The sequence below is a fragment of the Eumetopias jubatus genome, unplaced genomic scaffold, assembly GCF_037043125.1.
Source record: "Eumetopias jubatus isolate StellerSeaLion01/CBP00866 unplaced genomic scaffold, mEumJub1_p1.0 scaffold_6, whole genome shotgun sequence".
Lineage (NCBI taxonomy): Eukaryota > Metazoa > Chordata > Mammalia > Carnivora > Otariidae > Eumetopias > Eumetopias jubatus.
Window position 1 is genome coordinate 55,748,028 of NW_028274812.1, and position 23,197 is coordinate 55,771,224.

Consider the following 23,197-nt stretch of genomic DNA (forward strand, 5'->3'; position numbering starts at 1 on the left):
TTCATACTGCTGATGCTGGACTGTTGTATGTCAATTTGTTTATAACTGGTAACTGTTTCTCAGAATCTCTTTTTATGGATGGCTCCGGGTTGGAGTTAGCCAAAAGAGAAACTTGCATAAGATTTGGAAGGTAAAAATGAGGCAGAAGCCATTATTCTTGGAGGGTCACCATGGTCAGACATGGTTAACAGACAGACAGATTACATTGTTTTGACATTCCTGATACTCAATTGTTTCTTTTTCTGATATTCAGTTGTTCTTAGTTTGATTTTCTTGTACTGAACTTGTAACTAGCAATGTTGTTAAATTAATTCATTCCAACTATTCCACTAATTTTTCTATAAATAACTATGGATATAAAATCCTACTGCTGTGTATAACAAAGGATTTCATTTCTTCTTTTCCATCCTTAGATTTTCAATTTTGTTTTCTTTTCTTATAGCATTGGTAGTGCCTCCAGTATTATCAATAATAAACCCAAGAAGGGACTCTAAATGGGCTACTAAAACTGAGGGGACTAAAAGCAAATGCTTAAATCGGGGAACATAGTCTTGAGTCAGCCAAATAGGAAAAAGCAGGAAACTGACTTAATAGCAGTTTCATACAATGGTCCTGTTAAAAAATTGCTAAAAAAAAAAAGCTTTTGTTTGTGACAGTGCAGAATGGCTAATGAGGAGGCAGGCTCGGTATAAAGAGCCCAGGTTCAAATTTAGCATACAGCAACTGAGCTCCTCTAACTATGACCATATCCTGCTTTCCCAATTAATGAAAGGAGCTATAAAATTCAGTTGTCCTTAGTATATGATTTTTGAAAGACAGAACTTTACAAATAATTATAAATATTATAGACAAATCTTTTTAGCCTTCATGGAAAGGCTAAGTAAAATTTTTAGCATTTCTAGGGATTCTTAACATTTTCCATAGCCACTAAGAGTCAACGCTAACTCCCTCCCAAAAGGAAGGAAAACAAGACCTGGGTTTTGTTCTTTATTAACTCATATATTTAAAATAATCATACAACAGCAAGACTATGCTTAAAAATTTTAGAGGCCAAAATTCTTGAATTCTTGTTTGACTTGAGATTTTCTTTTAAGATGATGGCAAGAAAATTTTCCCTTTACAAAACATTTTCTAAATTAAATACTTATTCTCTGCTTATATGTAAAGGACTTACACTTTAAAAACAGTCCTTCATTATGTGAAAATGTATATGTTAAAAACATTACTTTATGTTAAAACTTATTATGAATCTGATTTTACTAAAATAGAACCTGATTTACTAAATTACTACTTTTTACTGGTAAGTGCAAGCAGATTAAAATTTATACATTATAAATAATAATAAAAATAAGGTAATCCTATTTATACCAATAAAAGAAAATTTCATTATAGTATGAATACAGTTCAAGTCATAACTCTCAATCTGTTTATTTTAACCAAATTTCAAAAAATTAAAATTCCAGTATAAATTTGAAAGAACCTTTGCATAGGCTCTTCAGATTCATCAGAACAAAATTTGACTTGTACTTCCTTATTAATGGAGAATAAAGAAAGGCTAGCTCAAAGCTGCTAACAACTTTGTAATTCCCTGGATTGTTACTTGGGCTTGGGGCTTAGGACTAGTATTTCATTGGAGGGATTTAGCAGTGTAAAGAATGGAAATTTTTGGTTGATTAGTCTTCATCTTAATCAGTCCTTATTGAGTTCACACAGAAACACAGTGGATACCATAGCGGATATAAACATGATGATTTGTTTTATAAATTTAAAAGTGATACTCTGAAGAATGTCATATCTTCATTAAAAATATACATCCTTAGTATTAGAGGCTAAATTAATTTCCTTTTTTGAAAGGATCTCCAAATTTTGAACTATTAGGCAATTCTCATAAACTCTTATATTGAAACCATACTATGAATATTTGATCTCACTTTCACCAAGACCACAGTCTAAAGGAAGAAAAATCATATAAAGTTATTTGTTAAACCCACAATTTCTACTTGAAATATCATTAAAGTTGCTTCTGGAACATTTTTTTCTGCATTACTTTACTATTTATTATGCTTAGAATAAAACAGCAATCAGAAAATCAACCTAAAATTTGTGATGATTTGCCACTTGGCTTCTGCCCATTCTCATCATGCATCTGGGGAGACCTATGCAGCGCCAAAGGAAGCTCAGCCCCACACAATGTCTTGTGCAGGGTGATGAGAATGGCACATTGTCTGCCCAGTCTGAACAGAGGTCACAGCAGGGAGAGCATCTGCTAAGATAATGTGAATGAAGGAAACAACTATAATTGCCTCATTAAGAGATCTCTGGCAAAATAATCACAAGAAGAAAGGACTTGGGAAACCACCCTAAAATTAAGTCTACAATAAGGAAAATTTGGGGTAGAATAAAAAATGCTTAAGAATTAAGGGAATGTGGGTATTCCATTGGTTTTACTAATGCCCTTAGTCACTATATAGATGAATGGAAACTTTGATGCAACAGTTCAGTTATTCAACTTCAGCTCTTGCCAGTCATTAGTAGGAAGCAGAAGATGCAAATCCACAGCTGTCCAGGATACAAACAAATGTGAAATAAAGGATGGTGGGGAATTGTTTACAAGGGACCAAAACATACTAACTAAGATTTAAAGTCTATATTTTGCAATTACAATGAAACACAATTAAAGGAACATTTTAAGAGGGAAAAGTAAAAGATAAAAGACCAAAGTCTAAGAAAGACAAAGGAGAAATTGTCTCTGCTTGACCAATTTACTTTCTTCTATTTTCTACCACTACCACTCAAAAATACATTTTTCTTAAAAGTCAATAGTATATAATTACAACTAAATCCTGTCACTTTCCAATTATCAGCCAATATAGGTGCACATACATTTTATTCAACATTGTTGATAAACTAAAATTATTTTGTAGTAAAAGCTAAAGCAAATGTTATTCCAGTTTAAGTTTAAATTAAATATCCAAACTGGACACAAGACTAAAATGTGTTGAAACTGACAAGCTATTTTTGTATTTTCTGATATTTTGAGGTTAAGCTTGGTGAACTTAATTTGTACTATACAGTTAAAATTTATTATTAAATAGAATCTTCAATTATGGCCACTAAATTTTTCTGATTCCAACAAAAACAGTAAAATTAGCTTGTTACACCCATAAGCCAGGTTTAAAATAAGCAAACTATTTGATGACTTTGATGTTTTGCACCCAAAATGTGCTGGCTAATTTTTCCATTCCATTTACCATTCCGGTCTTTAAACTGCCTTAATCTCCTGCCCTCAGATGTTGACCTTGTAAGAATAGGGGTCATAGGTCAGAATAGACAGACCTCAAAGGATCTGGACTATCAATTCATGCCTGAGAGATTTCTCTTCCACAATAGGAACCTACTAAACAGCAAATTCCTAAATCTAATCACACAAGTATCAGGGTGAAACAGTTATTTATTGGAATTTGTTGATTTACAGTTCTCAAATATCTCCAGCATCTAAAGAGCATTTTTCTTTTTCTTTTGGGAGCAGGTTCTAGGATATAATAAATATGAAAATAAAATCACTGAAGAACTTTTAATATGAAACAGATATCCTTAATAAAATGGCATCATAAAGTTAAGTAGATTTATTATTTTTAGTGATGCTATGTATGTAGATTTCAAAATGAAAAAAAGATAGCACTATAATTCCTACCTATAAAGTACCTGAAAAACTTCAAGTTATACCACAAAAATAATGAGAGAAAGATGTTATACTGCTGAGGTAGGTGGGGGAGGGGGTAGAAGAGGGTGACCACTAGTTAGTTTTGAGCTCACTTGCTCTAAAGGTAAATAAGGGCATTAAATAAATATTTTTTCTTTTTAATAAACAAATGAAAATATACAGTCTTTCAATGAGAAAATCCTAAGCAGATTTAAAAAAATTTTATGGCTTCCAAAACCTTTTTGCAAATTTAAGGAATTTGAAATAAAAAAATTATGGCCATGTAAAAATAACTTTACCATCATATATCTTCACTTTCATTTTTAAACAAAAGGCAAGTTAGTTCTTCCAAGCTGAGAATAAATTAGACATATATAATGAGATTCTGTTTATATTCACCTTGGTCTTTTTGACTACAAATGTGCCATTTAATACCACTTTAATACTGGACTATAAGGAATGTCAAATTTCATAATTAGTTTTTAAGTCTACATGAAGAACATCTTAAAAATGACAAACAAATCTTTTTAATATGATCAAATGAAAGGAATTTCTTACACTTCAACGTGAAAAGCAGTAATACGGAACATCATAACAATTGACCTTCTTTCTAAACAAAATATATTAAAACTTCAACTCATGAAGAAAAATCAAAAAGCTTAATCATGTGCTAATGCGGTGATGCAAATGAAATATTGCTTGAAATGAAATGAAAGCAGAACATCGGTATTATATTTTGTTATTTTAAAAATCTCAGGTCAACATTGTTGAAAGGAACTGCATTGTAATGAACAGCACTTCTTGGACTGTGTGGTTGGGTCAAAAGATGTGGAAGGTTAAGGAGAACAAAGAAAATAGTCCCTACCCTAGAAAAAATTTAGAATAAAAAAGGAGGTAATAAAAGAAACCATAAACCAAAAAAAAAAAAAAATGAAGCTTACATGTATACAACCAATATATACATTTACCACATATATATGCACTTCAAATGTTTTTAAAGCTTACATGTATTTTTTATTCCTTAATCATTAGTGGTTAAAATCATTTAATCTTCATTGAAAGATTTCCAGACCATCTGTTTCAGTCCACATCATTTTTACTAATATAATACATTTGTTAATATAAACTAAAATTTTATTACATGAAACATTTAATTCTTTATTATAGCCTGATATGATAATTCCACATAAATTCTAAAAATTAACAGTGGCAAATAAAAGAATCATTTTACCGTCTTTCCCCACAATTTCATTCTGTTAGAAGTTTCTTCTTTTACTTCACAGTAAATTGTGGCTTTATAAAAAATAAAAGTTATCAAGTATAGGCCAGATTTTGAGGGGAAAAATAAAGTTTTAAATTAACTACAACCTTCATTTTATTATAAAGAGAGCTTTATAGGGGTCATTAAATCTCTACTCTTTTGATAATGTACATAAAAAAATAAATGGCAAAAATAAATCTGAAATTATTTCATTTGAAATTTTTCTAAAACATTTTAAATGTGGAGGATTTAAAATAAGAGAAAATAACACTGCTACTGAGTAACTGGACACTGGTAACTGTACACTAAATTCAGCAGAATTTTAAGACAAAGAAAAAAAATAATCCCACTTTCTTTTGTAGATAGTTTATGTAAAATTAAGATAGAATCCTTAAAATTATTTTATAATTCTTGCCACAAAGACATAAATCTTCACAAAATATGGTTCTACATATATATATATAATATATATGATATTTAGAATTGAACAAATACTTTCTTTTCAGTGATGGAACCAAATTTCAAGTTTGTTAAATATGTTAATTCCATGTAATAAAAATTTTATAGAGTTTTAATTTTTTAACCTGAAATGACAGAAATCAGATTAAACTTTGTAATTTAAAACATTCCAAGAAAAAAGAGATATTCTTTTGGACAGATGGTGTTTGAGCAATTCATACTATTCATAAACAAAATATGAGCCTAAACCTCAATCCCATACAAAAATTAACTCTAAACAGATTGTTATGTAAATGTAAAACATAAAACTATAAAACTACAATAAGAAAACATGGGGAAAAAAAATCTCTGTGTCCTGACATAAGCAATAATTTCTTAAACATAACACCAAATAAACATGACATAAAATAAGAGATTGATAAGGGTCCTTATCAAACTGTAAAACTTTAGCTCTGTGACAGATATTTAAGACAGTGGAAAAATAAGCCACAAACTCAGGAAAAAAAAAAATCTGTGAGTCATATGTCTGACAAAGGACGAGTATCCACAAGTTTTATACGAGCTCTCAAAATGCAACTATAACAAACAATCCAGTAAAAATGGGCAAAAGGTACGAACAGACACTTCACCAAAGATATAAGGATGACACAAAAACATTTAAAAATGTCAATATCGGTAGCCATAAGGGAAATGAAAATTAAAACCATGATGAGATATCACTATACATCTATTAGAATGGTTAAAATTTTTAAAAATTCTGATAATATCAAATGCTGACAAAGATAGAGCAGCTGGAATTCATATACTGTTGATGGGAATTCAAAATAGTACCAACACTCTGAAAAAAAATTGGCATTTTCTTATAAAACTAAATACACACCTATGACCATATTATCCAGCAATCCACTCCTAGATAAATGAAAACTTAGTTCTCAAGAAAACCTGTATACAAATGCTTGTAACAGCTTTGTTCATAATCATCAAACTGGAAACAAGTCAAATGTCCTCCCATAGATGAATGGATATACAGTGTTACATACATTCAATGGAATACTACTAAGCAATAAAAAGGCATGAGCTATTGATACACTCAACAACTTGGATGAATTTCAAAGTCATTATGCTGAGTGAAAAAAGCCAACTTCAAAAGGTTACAAACAAACTTAAGCCCAAATTAGTAGACGGAAGGAAATAACAAAGACCAGAGTGGAAATAAATGAAATAGAAACTAAAAAGACAAAAGAAAAATCAGTGAAACTAAGAGCCAGTTCTTTGAAAAGATAAAATATAAAAGCCTGGGATGCCTGGGTGGCTAGGTCGGTTAAATGTCTGTCTTCGGCTCAGGTCATGATCCGGGATCCTGGGATCAAGTCCCACGTTGGGGAGCCTGTTTCTCCCTCTGCCTACCGCTCTCCCTGCTTGTGTTCTCTCTCTCTCTGACAAATAAATTAATAAAATGTTTAAAATATAAAATAAAATAGAGGGCGCCTGGGTGGCTCAGTCGTTAAGCATCTACCTTCAGCTCAGGTCATGATCCCAGGGTCCTGGGATTGAGCCCTGCATCAGGCTCCCTACTCCGCAGGAAGCCTGCTTCCCCCTCTCCCACTCCCCCTACTTGTAGTCCCTCTCTCACTGTCTCTCTCTCTCTCTCTCTGTCAAATAAATAAATAAAATCTTAATAAAATAAAATAAAATAAAATAAAATAAAATAAAATAAAATAAAATAAAACAGAAAAGTCTTTAGCTACACTTACCAAGAAAAAAGGAGAGAGGATTCAAATAAATGAAATTAGAAATAAAAGAGGAGACATTATAACTGATAACAGAAATAAAAAGGCTCAAAACAGACTATGAAGAATTATACACCAACAAATTGGACAACCTAGAAGAAATGGATAAATTCCTAGAAACATGCAACCTACCAAGACTGAATTATGAAGAAATAAAAAATCTGAGTACACCAATTACTACCAAGGAGTAATAAAAAATTTCCTAACAAGGAAAAGTCCAGGACTGCATCGCTCCACTGAGTACACCAATTACTACTAAGGAGTAATTAAAAATTTCCTAACAAGGAAAAGTCCAGGACCCTGGGATCATGACCTGAGCCCCACATCCAATCCACTTCAAATGGAACACTTTAAAAATAAAGAAGAGAAAGGAACACTTCCAAACCCATTTTATCAGGCTAGCATTACCCTGATACCAAAACCATACAAGGATACTGTAAGAAAAGAAAATTACAGGTCAGTATCCCTGATGAATATAAATGCAAAATCCTCAACAAAATATTAAAAAATTGAATTCAACAATACATTAAAAGATCATACATTGTTATCAGGTGGGATTTATTCCTGAATTACAAGGATGGTTTAACATCTACAAATCAATAAATGTAATACATCATATGAGCAAAAAGGAGAATAAGAGTCATATGATCATCTCAATAGATGCAGAAGAAACATCGGACACAATTCAACATCCATTCATAATAAAGTGGGTATAGAGGAAACACACCCCAACATGATAAGAGCCATATATGACAAGCCCACAGCTTAACATTATACAATGGTAAAAAGCTGAAAGTTTTTCTTTCAAGATCAGGAACAAGACAAGGATGCCCACTCATGCCACTTTTATTCAACATAGTACTAGAAGCCCTAACCAAAGCAGTTAAACAAGAAAAAAAAAAAGTCTTCGAAGTTGGAAAGGAAGGTGTAAAATTGTCTCCAATTGCAGATGACATGATATAGAAGCCTCAAAAGATCCCACCAAAACATTGTTAGAACTAATAGACAAACTCAGTAAAGTTGCAGAATATAAAATCAATATACAGAAATCATTTGGTTCCTATACACTAATAATGAACTATCAGAAGGAGAAGTTAAGAAAACAGTCTCATATACAATTGCATCAGAAAGAATAAAATACCTAGGAATAAATTCAACAAAGGAGGTGAAAGATCTATACACTGAAAACTACAAGACATTAATGAAAAAAATTGAAGAAAACATTTACAAATAAGTGAAAAGCTATTCTGTGCTCACGGACTGGAAGAATTAATATTGTTAAAATGTCCATATCACCCAAAGTGATCTACAGATTCAATGGAATTCCTATCAAAATTCCAGAGGCAGTTTTCTTTTCTTTTTTTTTTAAGATTTTATTTATTTATTTGACAGAGAGAGACATAGCGAGAGAGGGAACACAAGCAGGGGGATTGGGAGAGGGAGAAGCAGGCTTCCCGCAGAGCAGGGAGCCTGATGCGGGGCTCGATCCCAGGACCCTGGGATCATGACCTGAGCCGAAGGCAGACGCTTAACGACTGAGCCTGCCCAGGTGCCCCTCAGAGGCAGTTTTCACAGAAATAGCACACCTAAAATTTGGATGGAACCACAAAAACACTGAATAGCCAAAGAGACCTTGAGGAAGAACAAAGTTGGTGGCATTGCACTCTCTGATTTCAAACTGTATTATAAAAGAATAGTTATCAAACAGTATGGTACTGGCATAAAATCAGACTCACAGATCAATGAAACAGAACAGAAAGATCAGAAATAAACTCACATATATATGGCCAATTAATTAATGACAAAGGAACCAAGAATATACAATGGGGAAAGGACAGTCTCCTCAATGAATTGTGTTGGGAAAACTGGGCAGTCACATGCCAAAAATGAAACTGGACCACTATCTTACAACATGCACAAAAACCAACTCAAAATAGATTCAAGACTTGAAGATAGACGTGAAACCACAAACTCCTAGAAGAAAACATAAGGTTTAAGCTCTCCGACATCAGTCTTGGCAATGACTTTTTGGATTTGACAACAAAAGCAAAAATAAATCAACTAAATAAAACTAAAAAATTTCTATACAACGAAAGAAACGATTAACAAAATGCAAAGGTAACCTATAGAATGGGAGACAATATTTGCAAATCATATATCTGATGAAGGGTTAATATTCAAAATATATAAAGAACTCATACAACTCATTAGCAAACAAACAAACAATCTGATTAAAAGTGGAGAGAGGAACTTAATAGATATTTTTCCAAGGAAAACATACAAATGGCCAACAGGTACATGAAAAGGTGCTCAATATCACTAATCATCAGGTAAAGTCAAATCAAAAGCACAATAAGACATCACCTCACACCTGGCTATTAACAAAAAGACAAGAAATAACAAATGTTGGTGAGGATGTGGAGAAAAGGGAACGCTTGTGCACTGTCGATGGAAGGGAAGGGAGGCTACATGTACACCAGACTCATCACTGCTGCTCCTTATTTTCACTTGTATTGCATTTTCCTACATCACAGTTTCTTTTGAACAGCTTTTTAAAAAAAATATTTTATTTATTTATTTGATAGAGACACAGTGAGAGAGGGAACACAAGCAGGGGGAGTGCAAAAGGGAGAAGCAGGCTTCCCGCTGAGCAGGGAGCCCGATGAGGGGCTCGATCCCAGGACCCTGGGATCATGACCTGAGCCGAAGGCGGACGCTTAACGACTGAGCCACCCTTGAACAGCTTTTTAAGTATCTGGGAAGTGTATATTGCCATCCTCCCCACTCCTGGTTCTCTGCACCCAACTGTCCCACTGTTGGTGGGAATATAAATTAGTTCAGTCAAAATGGAAAACAATGTGGAGGTTTTTCAAAAAATTAAAGATAGAACTACCATATGATCCAGCAATTTCACTTCTGGGTATATATTCAAAGGAAATGAAATCATTATCTCAAAGAGATTTCTGCCCTGCTCCACGCACGACCTCTGCAGCATTATTTACAATAGCTAAGACACAGAAACAAACTAAAGAGCCTACCGACAAATGAATGGATGATGAAAATGTGAGATACACACACATACACACACATGAATATTAATCAGCCATAAAAAAGGAAGGAAATTCTGTCATTTGGGACAATTTGTATGGATTTTGAAAGCATTATCCTGGGTGAAAGACGTCAGACAGAGTAAGATAAATACTGTATCACCTTACTTATATCGGAATCTAAAGGAACCAAACTCATAGAAACAGAACAGATTGGTGGTTGCCAGAGGTGGAGCTGGGGACTGGGTAAAACAGATGAAGGTGATCAAAAGATACAAACCTGTAGTCATAAGACAAATAAGTTCTGAGGTTTAATGTACAGTAGTGCATGGTGACTAAAGTTAACAATACTACTGTATAGTGTATTTGAAAGTTGCTATTGTAAATCTTCAAAGTTCTCATCATAAGATACAAACTGTAACTGTGAAGTGATGGGTGTTAACTAAACTTATTGTGATAATCATTTCCCAATATACACATATATGAAATCATTACATTGAACACCTATTTATCTAAGAAAATTGAGGGGAAAAAAGGTACAATTCCACTTCTACTTATGAAAACACAAAATTACAGTGATAGAGAATAGGTCATTGGTGGCCAAGGGTTTTATGTGGAGGAGTAGTAACTACAAAAAACAGAGGGAAAAACAAAAAGACAGAGGGTCAGGACACCTGGGTGGCTCAGTCAGTTAAGCGTCTGACTCTTGATATCAATATCAGGGTCGTGAGCTCAAGCCCTGTGCTAGGCTCCACACTAGGCATGGAGCCTACTTTAAAGCAAAAAAGGGAAATTAGGGGGGTGATTGTTCTGAATCCAGATTATGATGGTAACTACAAGAACACATCTGTAAAAATTTATAGAACTGTGCACCAAAAGAAAAAAGTCAATTTTACTATATCACAATTTAAAAAATAAAATAAAAACAACTCTCTAAGCAAACAAGATAAACAGAAATGCTTACTTTTTAAAATAGAAATTAACTGGAATTCTAGCTTTCCAATACTTAGCAAACCACAGCAATTATTTAATATTGTTATTTTAAATATTTTATAGGCTATGAGTTTGAAAGTATCATATGCCAGTAAGTAAGAAATACTCAAAAAATTATGAGGACATGTCAAAAGGACGCAGAAGGGAGCGGGGGTATGGGGATGGGGTAGCCGGGGGATGGGTATTAAGGAGGGTGCATGTTGTGATGAGCACTGGGTGTTATACGCAACTGATGAATCATTGAACACTACATCAAAAACTAATGATGTAGTATATGCTGGCTAACTGAACATAATAAAAAAAATTAAAAATTAAAAAATAAATAAATAAAGGACACAGAAACCAGCTGGAAGGGTCTCCTAGGGACAGAATCTGAAAAATCTGAGCATTAAAATAAATAATATAATTTACTGAAAGAAACAGAAACTCATGATCTGTATTGAGACAATAAATAAATGAAAAATGGAAAGTCTGAAAGAATGGGTTATTTACATAGCCTCAAAGCATCTCATCACAAGTTGCTAATTAATTATGAAAAGAAAAAGTAGTGGGAAAAATAAAAATCTTCTGCCATCTGATACAATACAAGGAGAAGAACACAGCATCACTTCCACGACATTCTTGTCAAAGATGAACAAGCTCAATCTAATCATAAAGAACTATTAGATAGACTCAGGCTATGATCTGGATTCATCCTGGTGTTTTTCCACTTGTCCCTCTCACCCTTATATTGTCTGTAAACCGAAAGTTAGACTGAAAGGATTTTGTTAGGTTCAAGATACACATTTTTGTAATACTTCCAATTTAAAGGAAACATAAGTGTTGGAGAAACAAGTTTAAAAACACTAGCATGGGGCGCCTGGGTGGCTCAGTCGGTTAAGCGACTGCCTTCGGCTCAGGTCATGATCCTGGAGTCCCGGGATCGAGTCCCGCATCGGGCTCCCTGCTCGGTGAGGAGCCTGCTTCTTCCTGTGACCCTCTTCCCTCTCGTGCTATCTCTCATTCTCGCTCCCTCAAATAAATAAATCTTTAAAAAAAATAAAATAAAAAAAAATAAAAACACTAGCATGAATCCCAATTATGGCACCTTCTACAAGACAGTTGGCTTAGTCTCTTTAACAAGTTAATGTCATAGAATTCCTTCCTAAAAAGCATGTGTGTGTGTGTAGGGAAGGGCTGTTCTAGACTACAAGAGATTTAAGACATATAAAACTAGGGGTGCCTGGGTGGCTCAGTTGGTTGAGCAATTGACTCTTGGTTTTGGCTCAGGTCATGATCTCGGGGTCATGGAATCGTGCCCCATGTTGGGCTCCACGCTCGGCAGGGAGTCTACTTGAGATTCTGCCTTTCCTACTGCCCCTCCCCCATCTAAAATAAATAAATAAAATATTTTAATAAAAGACATATATAACTAACTGAAAGCCATGTTCCTTAATTGCATTCTGATTTGAAAAAAGCAGCCGCAAAAGATAAATTTTGGACAACTGGGGAAATTTTAGAATGGATCAGGTATTAGATGTTATTAAGGAAGTACTATTTTGATAGGGATGATGAGGCATGATATTACACTGTTATGCATCTATAGTATACTTCATTTTTTTAAAAAATATTTTATTTATTTATTTGACAGAGAGAGGGAGTACAAGCAGGGGGAGAAGCAGGCTGGAGAGGAGAAGCAGGCTTCCCGCTGAGCAGGGAGCCCGATGCAGGACTCAATCCCAGGACCCTGCAACCATGACCTGAGCCGAAGGCAGACACTTAACGACTAAGCCACCCAGGTGCCCTATAGTATACTTTAAAGTTTTAAAAAATTTCCACAATGTTTACAATTATTGAAATATAGATATGGATATATATGGGTGATGACCATACCATTTTTTTCAACTTTTTTGTATTCTGAAAATTTTCATAATAAAAAGTAAAAGGCGGGGGGTGGGTGACTGGCTGGGTCAGTGAGCAGAGCATGTGACTCTTGTTCTCAGGGTCATGAGCTCAAGCCCCACATTGGGCTTAGAGCCTACTTAAAATTTTTTTTAAAAATTAAAAACTTAAAATGGAAGGAAACAGTAAGAAGAATCACACAAAACATTAAGAGAAAACAATGTAAGAGAAATTAATCCAAGAGCTGGTTCTTTGAAATAAAAAAATTCTTAAGGAAAAAAATGCAACAAAAATAGATAATGGGAAGTGACTAGAAAATCCAGAATATTTTAAGATTTTTGAGGATATTTTACATAACTAAGCTAATAAACATGAAAATCTGGATCAAAGCACAATTTTATTCTCATTATTAAGGCTTTCTCCAGAAGTAGACATAGTTAATAATCATAGAAGAAACCAAGAAAGTTACCAAAGATCTCTGAGGTCTTTATTTAGGGAGCAAATCAGTGCCTTGGAGACTCTTCCGAACGTCAGTTAACACTGCCACATCCTGCTCTCTCTCTGTTTCAGTTTCTATACAGGAGCCTCTGTGCTGCTTATTTGACTATTTTATTGCAGTTTGCCTCTGTCACTTTACAAAAACGGTGGCACACAGAAAACTGGAATTGCTAATCCTATGACAAAAATTATAAACGTCCTGAACTATGCAGTTGGAAATCATTAGATACCAAATTGTGTAAAAGCTTTCATCGCAGTAAGACACACAACAAACAGGAGATCTTGAAGGAGTTATTCACCCTCTGATCACCACCAACTTCTACCCTCTCATTCTTTCTAACACCCCATCTGCAGCAATTCTAGAACCCCATCTGTAACCCACACAACACAAGCCTGCCACTTTTTCAGTGTCCTCACTCCTTACCTAGTTTATACTGCATAATCCATCATTACAACTGCTCCCTTGCATACATCGTCCGTGCCCTCGCTTCTCTCCCTTTGTTATTCTCAACTAGGAAAGCCCCAACTCTAATTAAATCCATCTTTCTATTTCACAGTTGTAGCCATGAAGTCACCAGTGGCTGGAGAAAAAACAATCATACTGACTGACACTATTTTAAATTCATGTCCACTAATCGTCAGTGGGTTTTTGGTATAGCCTGGAATTCTACCTTTTCTCCATAATGCCCTCTTTTAATTTCCTATTTCAAAATTTTTTAAAAGACTTATGTATTTATTGAGACAGGGGGGTGGGGACAGTGTACACACCTGAGTTGGGGGAGAGGCAGAGGAAGAGAATCTTTAAGCAGAGCGTGCTGAGCGTGGAGCCTGACATGGGGCTCGATCTCACAACCCATGAGATCATGACCTGAGCCGAAACCAAGAGTCAGACACTTAACCTACTGAGCCACACAGGCACTCCTTAATTTCCTATTTCATACCTTCTTTCTTTTTAAATCTCCAAACCTCCTCTCCCAAGCAAGGAAATCACTCCAGCAATTGTCCTCCTCTTTCCTGCATGCTCAATCTTCATTTTCTACTGGACCATTCCCACTGACACATTAGCAGGCTATACGTTCTTTGCCTAAGCTGCTGCTTCATTTTTCTGCTCTCATTTATAGGAAAACTCAAAAAATTGTCTATACTTGCTGTCTCCACTTCCTCTCCTTTCCTTCTGTTGAACACAACCCGCTTAGACTTTCACTCCCAACAGTCCACTGAATCCGAGCTTGTCAACTTCACCAGTGACTTCCTTGTTGCTAAATGCTCAAGTCTTGGTGGTCATCTTAATCATTTCACCATCAGCACCATTTCCAACACCAGAGACCCCTTCCTTCTTGAAATACTTCTTTCCTTGACTTCTGAGACAAAATCCTCTTGATTTTCCCATTTCCCTCCTTCTAACCTAATGCCTTTTGCTATTCCTCCTACTCTTCCTGCTCCCTAAGTGCTAGAGTGCCCCAGGGCTGGGCTGTCTTCTCTTTTCCATGTGTACTCACTCTGACAGTGATTTCATTCAGTCTTAAGGCTGTAAATATCTTTCTGTTGACTATTGCCAAGTTTTTGTCTATAGTCCTGGAACTCCATACTCATGTATCCATCTGCCATATCTATTTTCCCATTTGGATGTCTACTATAAATCTCCAGCTTATATATATATCTGAGACCATACTTCCGATTTCCTGCTCCTTCCCTAGTCTTCTCCCTCTTGGTAAATGATCCCTCCATCCTTCTAGCTGGTCAGGCCAAACAAACCTTGGAGTCATCCTGAATATTCACTTTCTCTCACAGCCCACATCTGATCCAATAGTAAATCCTGTTGTCTCTACATTCACAATGTCAGGATTTTTGTTCCTCACCTCTACTGCTACCATCCCAATCTGAACTACCATTATCTCTTTGCATTAATGAAACTGCCTCAGAATTGAGTGAGGGGACTGTAGGACATCCAGCTGGTGTTGTGGAGAACAGTTTGGTGTGGGGGTAAAAATCTCCACACTTTTGGTGTCAGAAAGCAAGTGCTGTGTAAAAGTAAAGCAGATACACAAGAGAAAAACAGTAGGGAAGAACTGGGTTTTTCATAGTGGGAAAAAAGAAAACAGTTCTTTCCTAAACAGCGAACTTCCAAATCAATAATAGCAAATGAACACCTTGATAGAAAAATGAGCAAAGGACAAGAAACATACAATTCATGGAAGAAAAAAATGAAAATTGACATAAAAATATATTTGACCTCTAATCTAATCAAAGGATGCAAAAGAAAAAAATGAGCTGTATCTCTTAACCTATATCATTGGAAAAGATTTTTTTAAAGATTTATTTATTTATATTTATTTATTTGAGAGAGAGAAAACGCATGCATGAGCAGGGGGAAAGGCAGAGGGAAAGGGAAAGAAAGAATCTCCAGCAGACTCCCTACTGAGCACAGAGCCTGATGCGGGGCTCAATCCCATGACCCTGAACCAAAATCAAGAATTGGACACCCAATCAACTGAGCCACCCAAGTGCCCTGGAAAAGATTTTTAAAATGACATCATTCAGGGTTGCCTGGCTAGCTCAGCTGGTAGAGCATGTGACTCTTGATCTCAGGGTTCTGAGTTCAAGCCCCATATGGGTATGGAGCCCACTTTAAAAAAAAAAAATCAGGGGTGACTGGGTGGCTCAGTCAGTTAAGCATCTGCCTTTGGCTCAGGTCATGATCTCAGGGTCCTGGGATCGAGCTCCACATCAGGTTTCCTGCTCAAGGGCAGCCTGCTTCTTTCTCCCTCTCCTCCCCGCTTGTGCTCTCTCTCTCATATCTCTGTCTCTGTCTCTCAAATAAATAAAATCTTAAAAAATAAAATAAATTGAAAAAACATTCAAAAACGTATATTTAAGCGAGAGCCCTCGGAGCATGGCCACGGCTGCTCAACCCCGGACCGCCGCAGCACGGCAGAGGAGGGGCTGGAGGCTCTGAGGAAGGAGAGGCCGGCCGGACTGCAGGCGACGCACCGGGATCCTGGTGACGCAGCACAACGGAGGCAAAGCACAGGGAAGCAGAAATGAGAAACAGCATCTTAGCTCAAGTCCTGGATCTGTCAGCCCGGGCCCCATTCAGTAACTTAGCACTTGTAAAGCCCGAAAAAACTAAAGCAGTAGAGAATTACCTCATACAGATGGCAAGATATGGACAAGTGGGAAGGTATCAGAACAAGGTTTAATAGAAACCCTTGAAAAAGTAAGCCAACAAACAGAAAAGAAAACCACAGTTAAATTCAACAGAAGAAGAGTCATGGACTCTGATGAAGAGGACGATTATTGAAATTTAAGATGTTTAGAGACTGGAACTTAATGGAAAATTCTAGGACAGATAATGCTGGGTAGAAGTGAAGATCTGATTGCTTACTTTGTTTATTGTCTATATGCCTTTTAAAAAATAAACTTATGGAAAAAAAATTTATATTTAAGGGGAGCCTGGCTGGCTCAGTTGGTAGAGCATGTGACTCTTGATCTTGGGATTGTAAATTCGAACCCTATGATGGGTGCAGAGATTACTTAAAAAAATAATAAAAATCTTAAAAATAAAATGACCTCATTCTATGAACAGTCTCCTTTTTGAAGGGGTTGTATATTGGCCCTAATCATTTCTTGAGAACAGTTTGGAAATAGATACCAAAAATTTTTAAATGCCTTGTTTTTGATCCACATTTTTCAATATTTATCCCAAGGATATAATCAGACAATTTTTCAAAAACGTATATATACAGATTCCCACTGTGGTACTACTGAAAAGGTCAAAATATTCAAAATAGCTTAAATTTAAAAAATTACTTTAGCACTGTTTAAATTCTGGTGCATTCAAAAAATAAATTCTGGGGGCACCTAGGTGGCTCAGTCGTTAAGCATCTGCCTTTGGCTCAGGTCATGATCCCAGGGTCCTGGGATCGAGCCTCACATCGGGCTCCCTGCTCCGCAGGAAGCCTGCTTCTCCCTCTCCCACTCCCCCTGCTTGTGTTTCCTCTCTCGCTGTGTATCTCTCTATCAAATAAATAAATAAAATCTTTAAAAAAATAAATAAATAAATTCTGGTATATTCACACAGTGGGAACTTATGCAGGTGCTAATGATTGATATGAAATGTTCCTTGATATACTGTTAAATGAAAAAAAATTCAGGTTTCTAAAATACTGCATATACATTATGAGTCCCACCTTAGGATTTCAAGTGGTTTTTTTTCCTGACTTTATAATTTTTATATTGTTTGAATTTTTTATACATGAGTCATCTTTTAAAAACAGACAAAACAATGAAGGTATTTTCATTTGAACAAAACAGGTGAGGTGTTAAGATGTACAGAGGGATAGCACTGTCTGTTGGGAATCCTGACTCTTCATTTGTGATCTCAGAACAATCTGGTGGAAATAGTGCAGAGTTCAAATTGCAAGAAGCCTATATTCTTTTTTGCTTTAAAGATTTTATTTATTTATTTGTCAGAGAGAGAAAGAGAGAGAGCACAAGCAGGGGGAGTGGCAGGCAGAGAGAGAAGCAGGCTCCCCGCTGAAAAGGGAGCCCACTGTGGGACTGGATCCCAGGACCATGGGATCATGACTGAGCAGAAGGCAGCCACTTAATCGACTGAGCCACCCAGGCATCCTGATAGCCTATATTCCTGATAAAGTTTATTCAACTACACAATGGTGGCATTTTATTTACTTTGGTTAAATTGTATTAAGTCCAATATAATAAAACTGAAAAAGATTTTCAGAATTTTTTCCCAAATACAATAAACTCATAAACTAACAAAGTAAAATGATTACCTATCTCCCTTTGGTTTTCTTTTTTGTAGTGTCTTCCCTTTGGGTCTTCTTTCACTTCCTAAACAAGGGTTCCCACCAGGTCCAGTTACCCGTATTGATTCAAGGCCTTTGGAAGATTTTTTAAATGTGAATTCCACTGGTTCTCCTTCTTTTAGGCTTCTAAATCCTTCCATGAATAACTTGCTCTGTAAAGAACAGGGGAGGGACAGAGAGAAAGAGAAATCATGATTATGAATACTTTAAAGTTTTCTCTATGATTTAAAAATTAATATAGCAAGATATTCACTACTATCCATTATGAGGTATAAAGTCTCTTTTAAGTTCAGTAAAACTTATACCATTTTCAAATTCCTGTTACAGTGCTGCAATGGAAGATAAACTAATACCATTTTAAAAGCAATTTGGCAATACTTAAAAAATTTTAATGTGCATATTATTTGACCCAGCAATTCCACGCCAAGGACTCTCCTACAGACATACTCACACACAAAGGTTCAAAAACAAAAGCAAAAGAAGACCTATATCAAAATTCACTACAGCACTGCCTGTTAAAAAAAAAACTACAACTACCCTATCAATGGAAAACTGATTACCCAAATTACAGTACAGCTATATAATGTAATATTATTGAGCCATTAAAGGAAGATCTACATGTCTTGCCATTTGTGACATGGACAGAACTAGAGAGTACTATCCTAAGTGAAATGAGTCAGAGAAAGACAAAACTATGATTTCACTTATATGTGGAATCTAAAAAACAAAACAAACGAAGCAGAAATAGATCCATAAATACAGAGAACAAAACTGATGGTCGGGGCAAAATGGATGAAAGGCAGTGGGAGGTACACACTTCCAGTTATGGAAAGAATAAACCACAAGGATGAAAAGTCATAAGGAATATAGCCAATGAAAGTGTAATAGCACTGTATGGGAACAACGGGCACTACACTTGTGAACACAGCATAATGTATAAACTTGGCCAATCACTACGCTGTATACCTGAAGCTAATGTAACATTGTGGGTCAACCATACGTCAATTAAAAAAAATAATTTTTAAAAAGATTTACAGGTATTAATGTGAAAAAATAAACACGTAATACCGTTGAGTAAAAACATATAGGGCAAAGAACAGCCTATCTACCATAATGCCATCTATATAAATAAGGTTTGTTTTTTTTTAAGATTTTATTTATTTGACACAGAGAGAGAGAGAGAGCATGCGAGCACAAGCAGGGGGAGTAGCAGGCAAAGGGAGAAGGAGAAGCGGGCTCCTCATGGAGCAGGGAGCTCCATGTGGGGCTTGATCCCAGGACTCCAGGATCATGACCTGAGCAGAAGGAAGATGACACCCAGGCACCCCTATAAATAAGTTTTTTAAAAGATACATGTGTATTTATATAGAGATGGGGTTTGACACAGCAGACAGCAAATCATAAAGTCATTTTCTTCAGTCCTTTTTTTTGGAAAGTGGTGAAGCTTGTTGGTATATACATTATTATAATTTGAAAGGAAACAGATTTTTTCTTTTTTTTAATTTAATTTTAGTATGTTAATCACCATACCTCATTAGTTTTTGATGTAGTGTTCCATGATTCATTGTTTGTGAAACAGATTTTCTAATTTGAAAGATGGCTGATTTTTGTGGGAAAAAAAAGTTTCCTGATTGCAAAAGTGTAACCTTGATTAAAATATTAATTGGCTCTTTTGATCTAACTCTTTTCATCAAAGTCAATATGCCAATTCAAAATATACTAAAAGTAATTAAATCATTAAATCATTAGTTTTATTTCTTAAAACACCTTTGTGTATTTTATGGGTCTAATTTGGAATATCATGTAGTTTTCAAAGACTTTTATGAATTTGGGGGCAAAAGGAAGCAAAACTAAATATGATGGGAACCCTTAGGTCAAGTCCATTTCTTTAAGTAAACAACCATTCCATCTCTTCTGTTTATCCATAAATTTAAGGGATTTGAGTTTCCCCACATGTGTTCTATGGCACAATGATTCTGAGAAAGACTCCATGAACAAAGGATTTTGTGCTCAAATAAGTTTGTGAAATGCTCTATCTTGTTTGTTTCTCCTTAGTTGAGTCACATTAGCATATTAAAGTCTCTGAGATTCTATACCCCTCACCTCTGCCACCTAAATAAAAATCTTGTTTGACTGTGTTTATTTAACCCAGCAATTTCCTGGCCAAATTGATCCCAGAGCCCTTTCTTTATGACTACAGTTGTCAAGCATACTTAGGGAAATACTGGACCACAAAGTCTTTACTCCTTCCAAGTCCATGACTCTAAAGGCAGCTGAATAACTACATACAACCAAACAATTATATGGAACAAATAAAAACACTTCAAAATTCAAGACTAAAGGAGACTATTCATGGTGAAAGTAATATGACACATGGAAACAGGGTTTTTAACCAGTCAACTGATGCTTCAAAATCCTTCATGTGGAAGTCTGCAATTTGGCAGCACCTTTTTTGCTGTTTGATGCTATGCAGAAGTCGGGGTGGGGGGGATCACAACTGCCTATACTCTTTAAAATTAAACAAAAAATTGTTTTTAAAGCTTTATTTAATATTTTTAAATCTTTTTTTTTCCTCCAAAACTTTCTCCTCACTAATTAGAAATAGTTCTTTTGCTTTCATTTCTCACTTCCTACTCAAGAAAATGCAGATTATCAAATCAGATGAAGTGGAGCATACACAAGTCAGTTATAGCAATAAAGAGAATGAAGGGATAGCAGTTTTAACTAGAGCTATCACATGTTCATATGTTTTGTTTCTGTAATAAAAATTCTATCACCTATGTCCTCACAGTTCCTGGTATATGGGTGTACTTCATTTTCTATTATTACAATTTTTGACAGGTATCATTTATAAGTGAATTGCTTCTCCAAATCTAAAGTTAAATTCTACTCTTATGGACCACTAAGTTCTGGCTATTTCTCATGGTATTCTTAAAGAATATTTTTTAAAAATTCTATCTTGTATTGCTCCTTCCCCAAATTAGTACAGAAGGCAATTTAGATTCATACTAATTGACAAGAATTATTGACAAGAACCAATACCCCTAAGAAATTCTAATGGCTTTGCAAGAAACAGAAGGATTCACAGAGAATACTGTTATCTTTGTTCCTATATCAAAATTGCTGCTACACAGGTGGGAAAGATTTGTTGAAAGATGGGGAATTCTCTATTGTTTCTTCACAAAAATCAACTTCTCCCCTTGACTCAACAATTTTTATTAAAGGTGCCTCCATTTTTCTAGTCACACTGATTCCAATCCTTAGTTATACCCAAACCGTTCACTGAATCTTATGCATTCTTACTTCACAATCTCTATTATCTGCTCCAACCATTTCATTGGATTGCCACTGCCCTACTTCAGGCCCTAACTATCTCCTACCTGGTTAACCGTATGGTTTCCTTATTGGTATTTCAGCACCAAGTCTCCTCCCTATTCCATAGCATCTTCCATATCTACACATTCTCTCAGAATAAATCTTACCCTACTAGTCTCCTGTCTCAACATTTCTACAGGATCTCTCCTAGACTGTAGGTTGAGACCATTCATAATCTTCTAGTTATACTTTCCACTTCTTTTCCCATTAGTGTAAATCACAATTCCTCCAATTAATAAAGCTGGCTGACTTGTACTTCCTTGAACACACTTTATGTTTTGTCATCTCTGCTTATCCAGCTTATGCTGGTGGGGATGCACGCTCCTAGTCAGAGCTCTATCAAAATCTTACTAAAGATTCCAGACCCAGTTCAAATGATCCTTTATGTAATCATCCTCAATTGCTGCAAGTTGTAAATTCTCTCCTCTTTCACTTAATTGATTCTTCTGTATAATTTTCACAATATACTGCTGTGTAATGCAGATACTTGTGTATGCCTTACTTTTTATTTGCTCTTTTGGCTTTATCTTCTCCCGAAGGCCAGGGATTTTGATATATATCTTAGTATTTCCCAAAGGGCTTATTTAGCAAAATGGCTGCAAATAGATATCATTCAGTACGTACTTAAAAGAATTCTGGACTTAGCAAGAGTAAGATCCTTAAGGGTTATTTAATCCAACTCCCACTTGAAAAAAAAAAAAAGGTGAACTGAACTTGAAGGAGTTAAGTGAATTACTCATGCAAAGTCAAATTTTTAGGCTTCCACCTCTACTACATAAAATAAATTCTCATATTTTTAGTGTCAAGGTGACACTGTATATAGTACATGTGGAATAAAGAAAATACTTATAGGATTATTATGTTTCAGGGTAATAGCATTATTTTCTAACTCCATTCCTTGTTCTTCCTTCTACCCATATTCTCTAATCCTCCTCATTTAGATGCCAAACAGTCCATCAAATTCTGCCCATGGTGAACCAAGAATGCAGATTTATGTAGATTTTTCCTTGACCTACATATAAGACTTTCATAAGGCAAGACTTTGGTGTTTGGGCTTATATGTCATCTGTGACATTTGTCTGGACAAAACAGAAGGTTATTCTCTATAGGACAGAATCATCGTTATTGAATGAATAAATGCACAAAGGAAAGAAGAAGCATTTAGAAGAAGCTGCTGACATGCCTACTAAGATATCAGGCACTTACAATAAGAACAGGCCAATTTTGAATGTGTTCATATTAAATTAATTCATCTGACACTTTTTATTCATGTTCTTCCTCCAATCAAATAAGGCTCCCTTTTCTCCCACTTCCCTTTATTCCAAATTTTTAAATGCATTGTTGCTCAAATTTATTTCAGA

The 23,197-nt window shown here is 35.3% G+C and overlaps 1 protein-coding gene and 1 pseudogene across 2 annotated transcripts in view; one reads left to right on the plus strand and one right to left on the minus strand.

Moving 5' to 3' along the window:
* LIN28B (lin-28 RNA binding posttranscriptional regulator B) overlaps positions 1-23,197 on the minus strand; it is a 125,281-nt gene that overhangs the window by 39,751 nt on the left and 62,333 nt on the right. For both annotated transcript variants that reach the window (XM_088024269.1, XM_028104102.1), the window contains exon 3: positions 18,429-18,613. In XM_088024269.1, coding sequence (XP_087880395.1) covers positions 18,429-18,613 — 185 coding nt within the window. The remainder of the gene's footprint in view (positions 1-18,428; positions 18,614-23,197) is intronic.
* Positions 14,198-16,933, plus strand: LOC148164079 (programmed cell death protein 5 pseudogene; annotated as a pseudogene).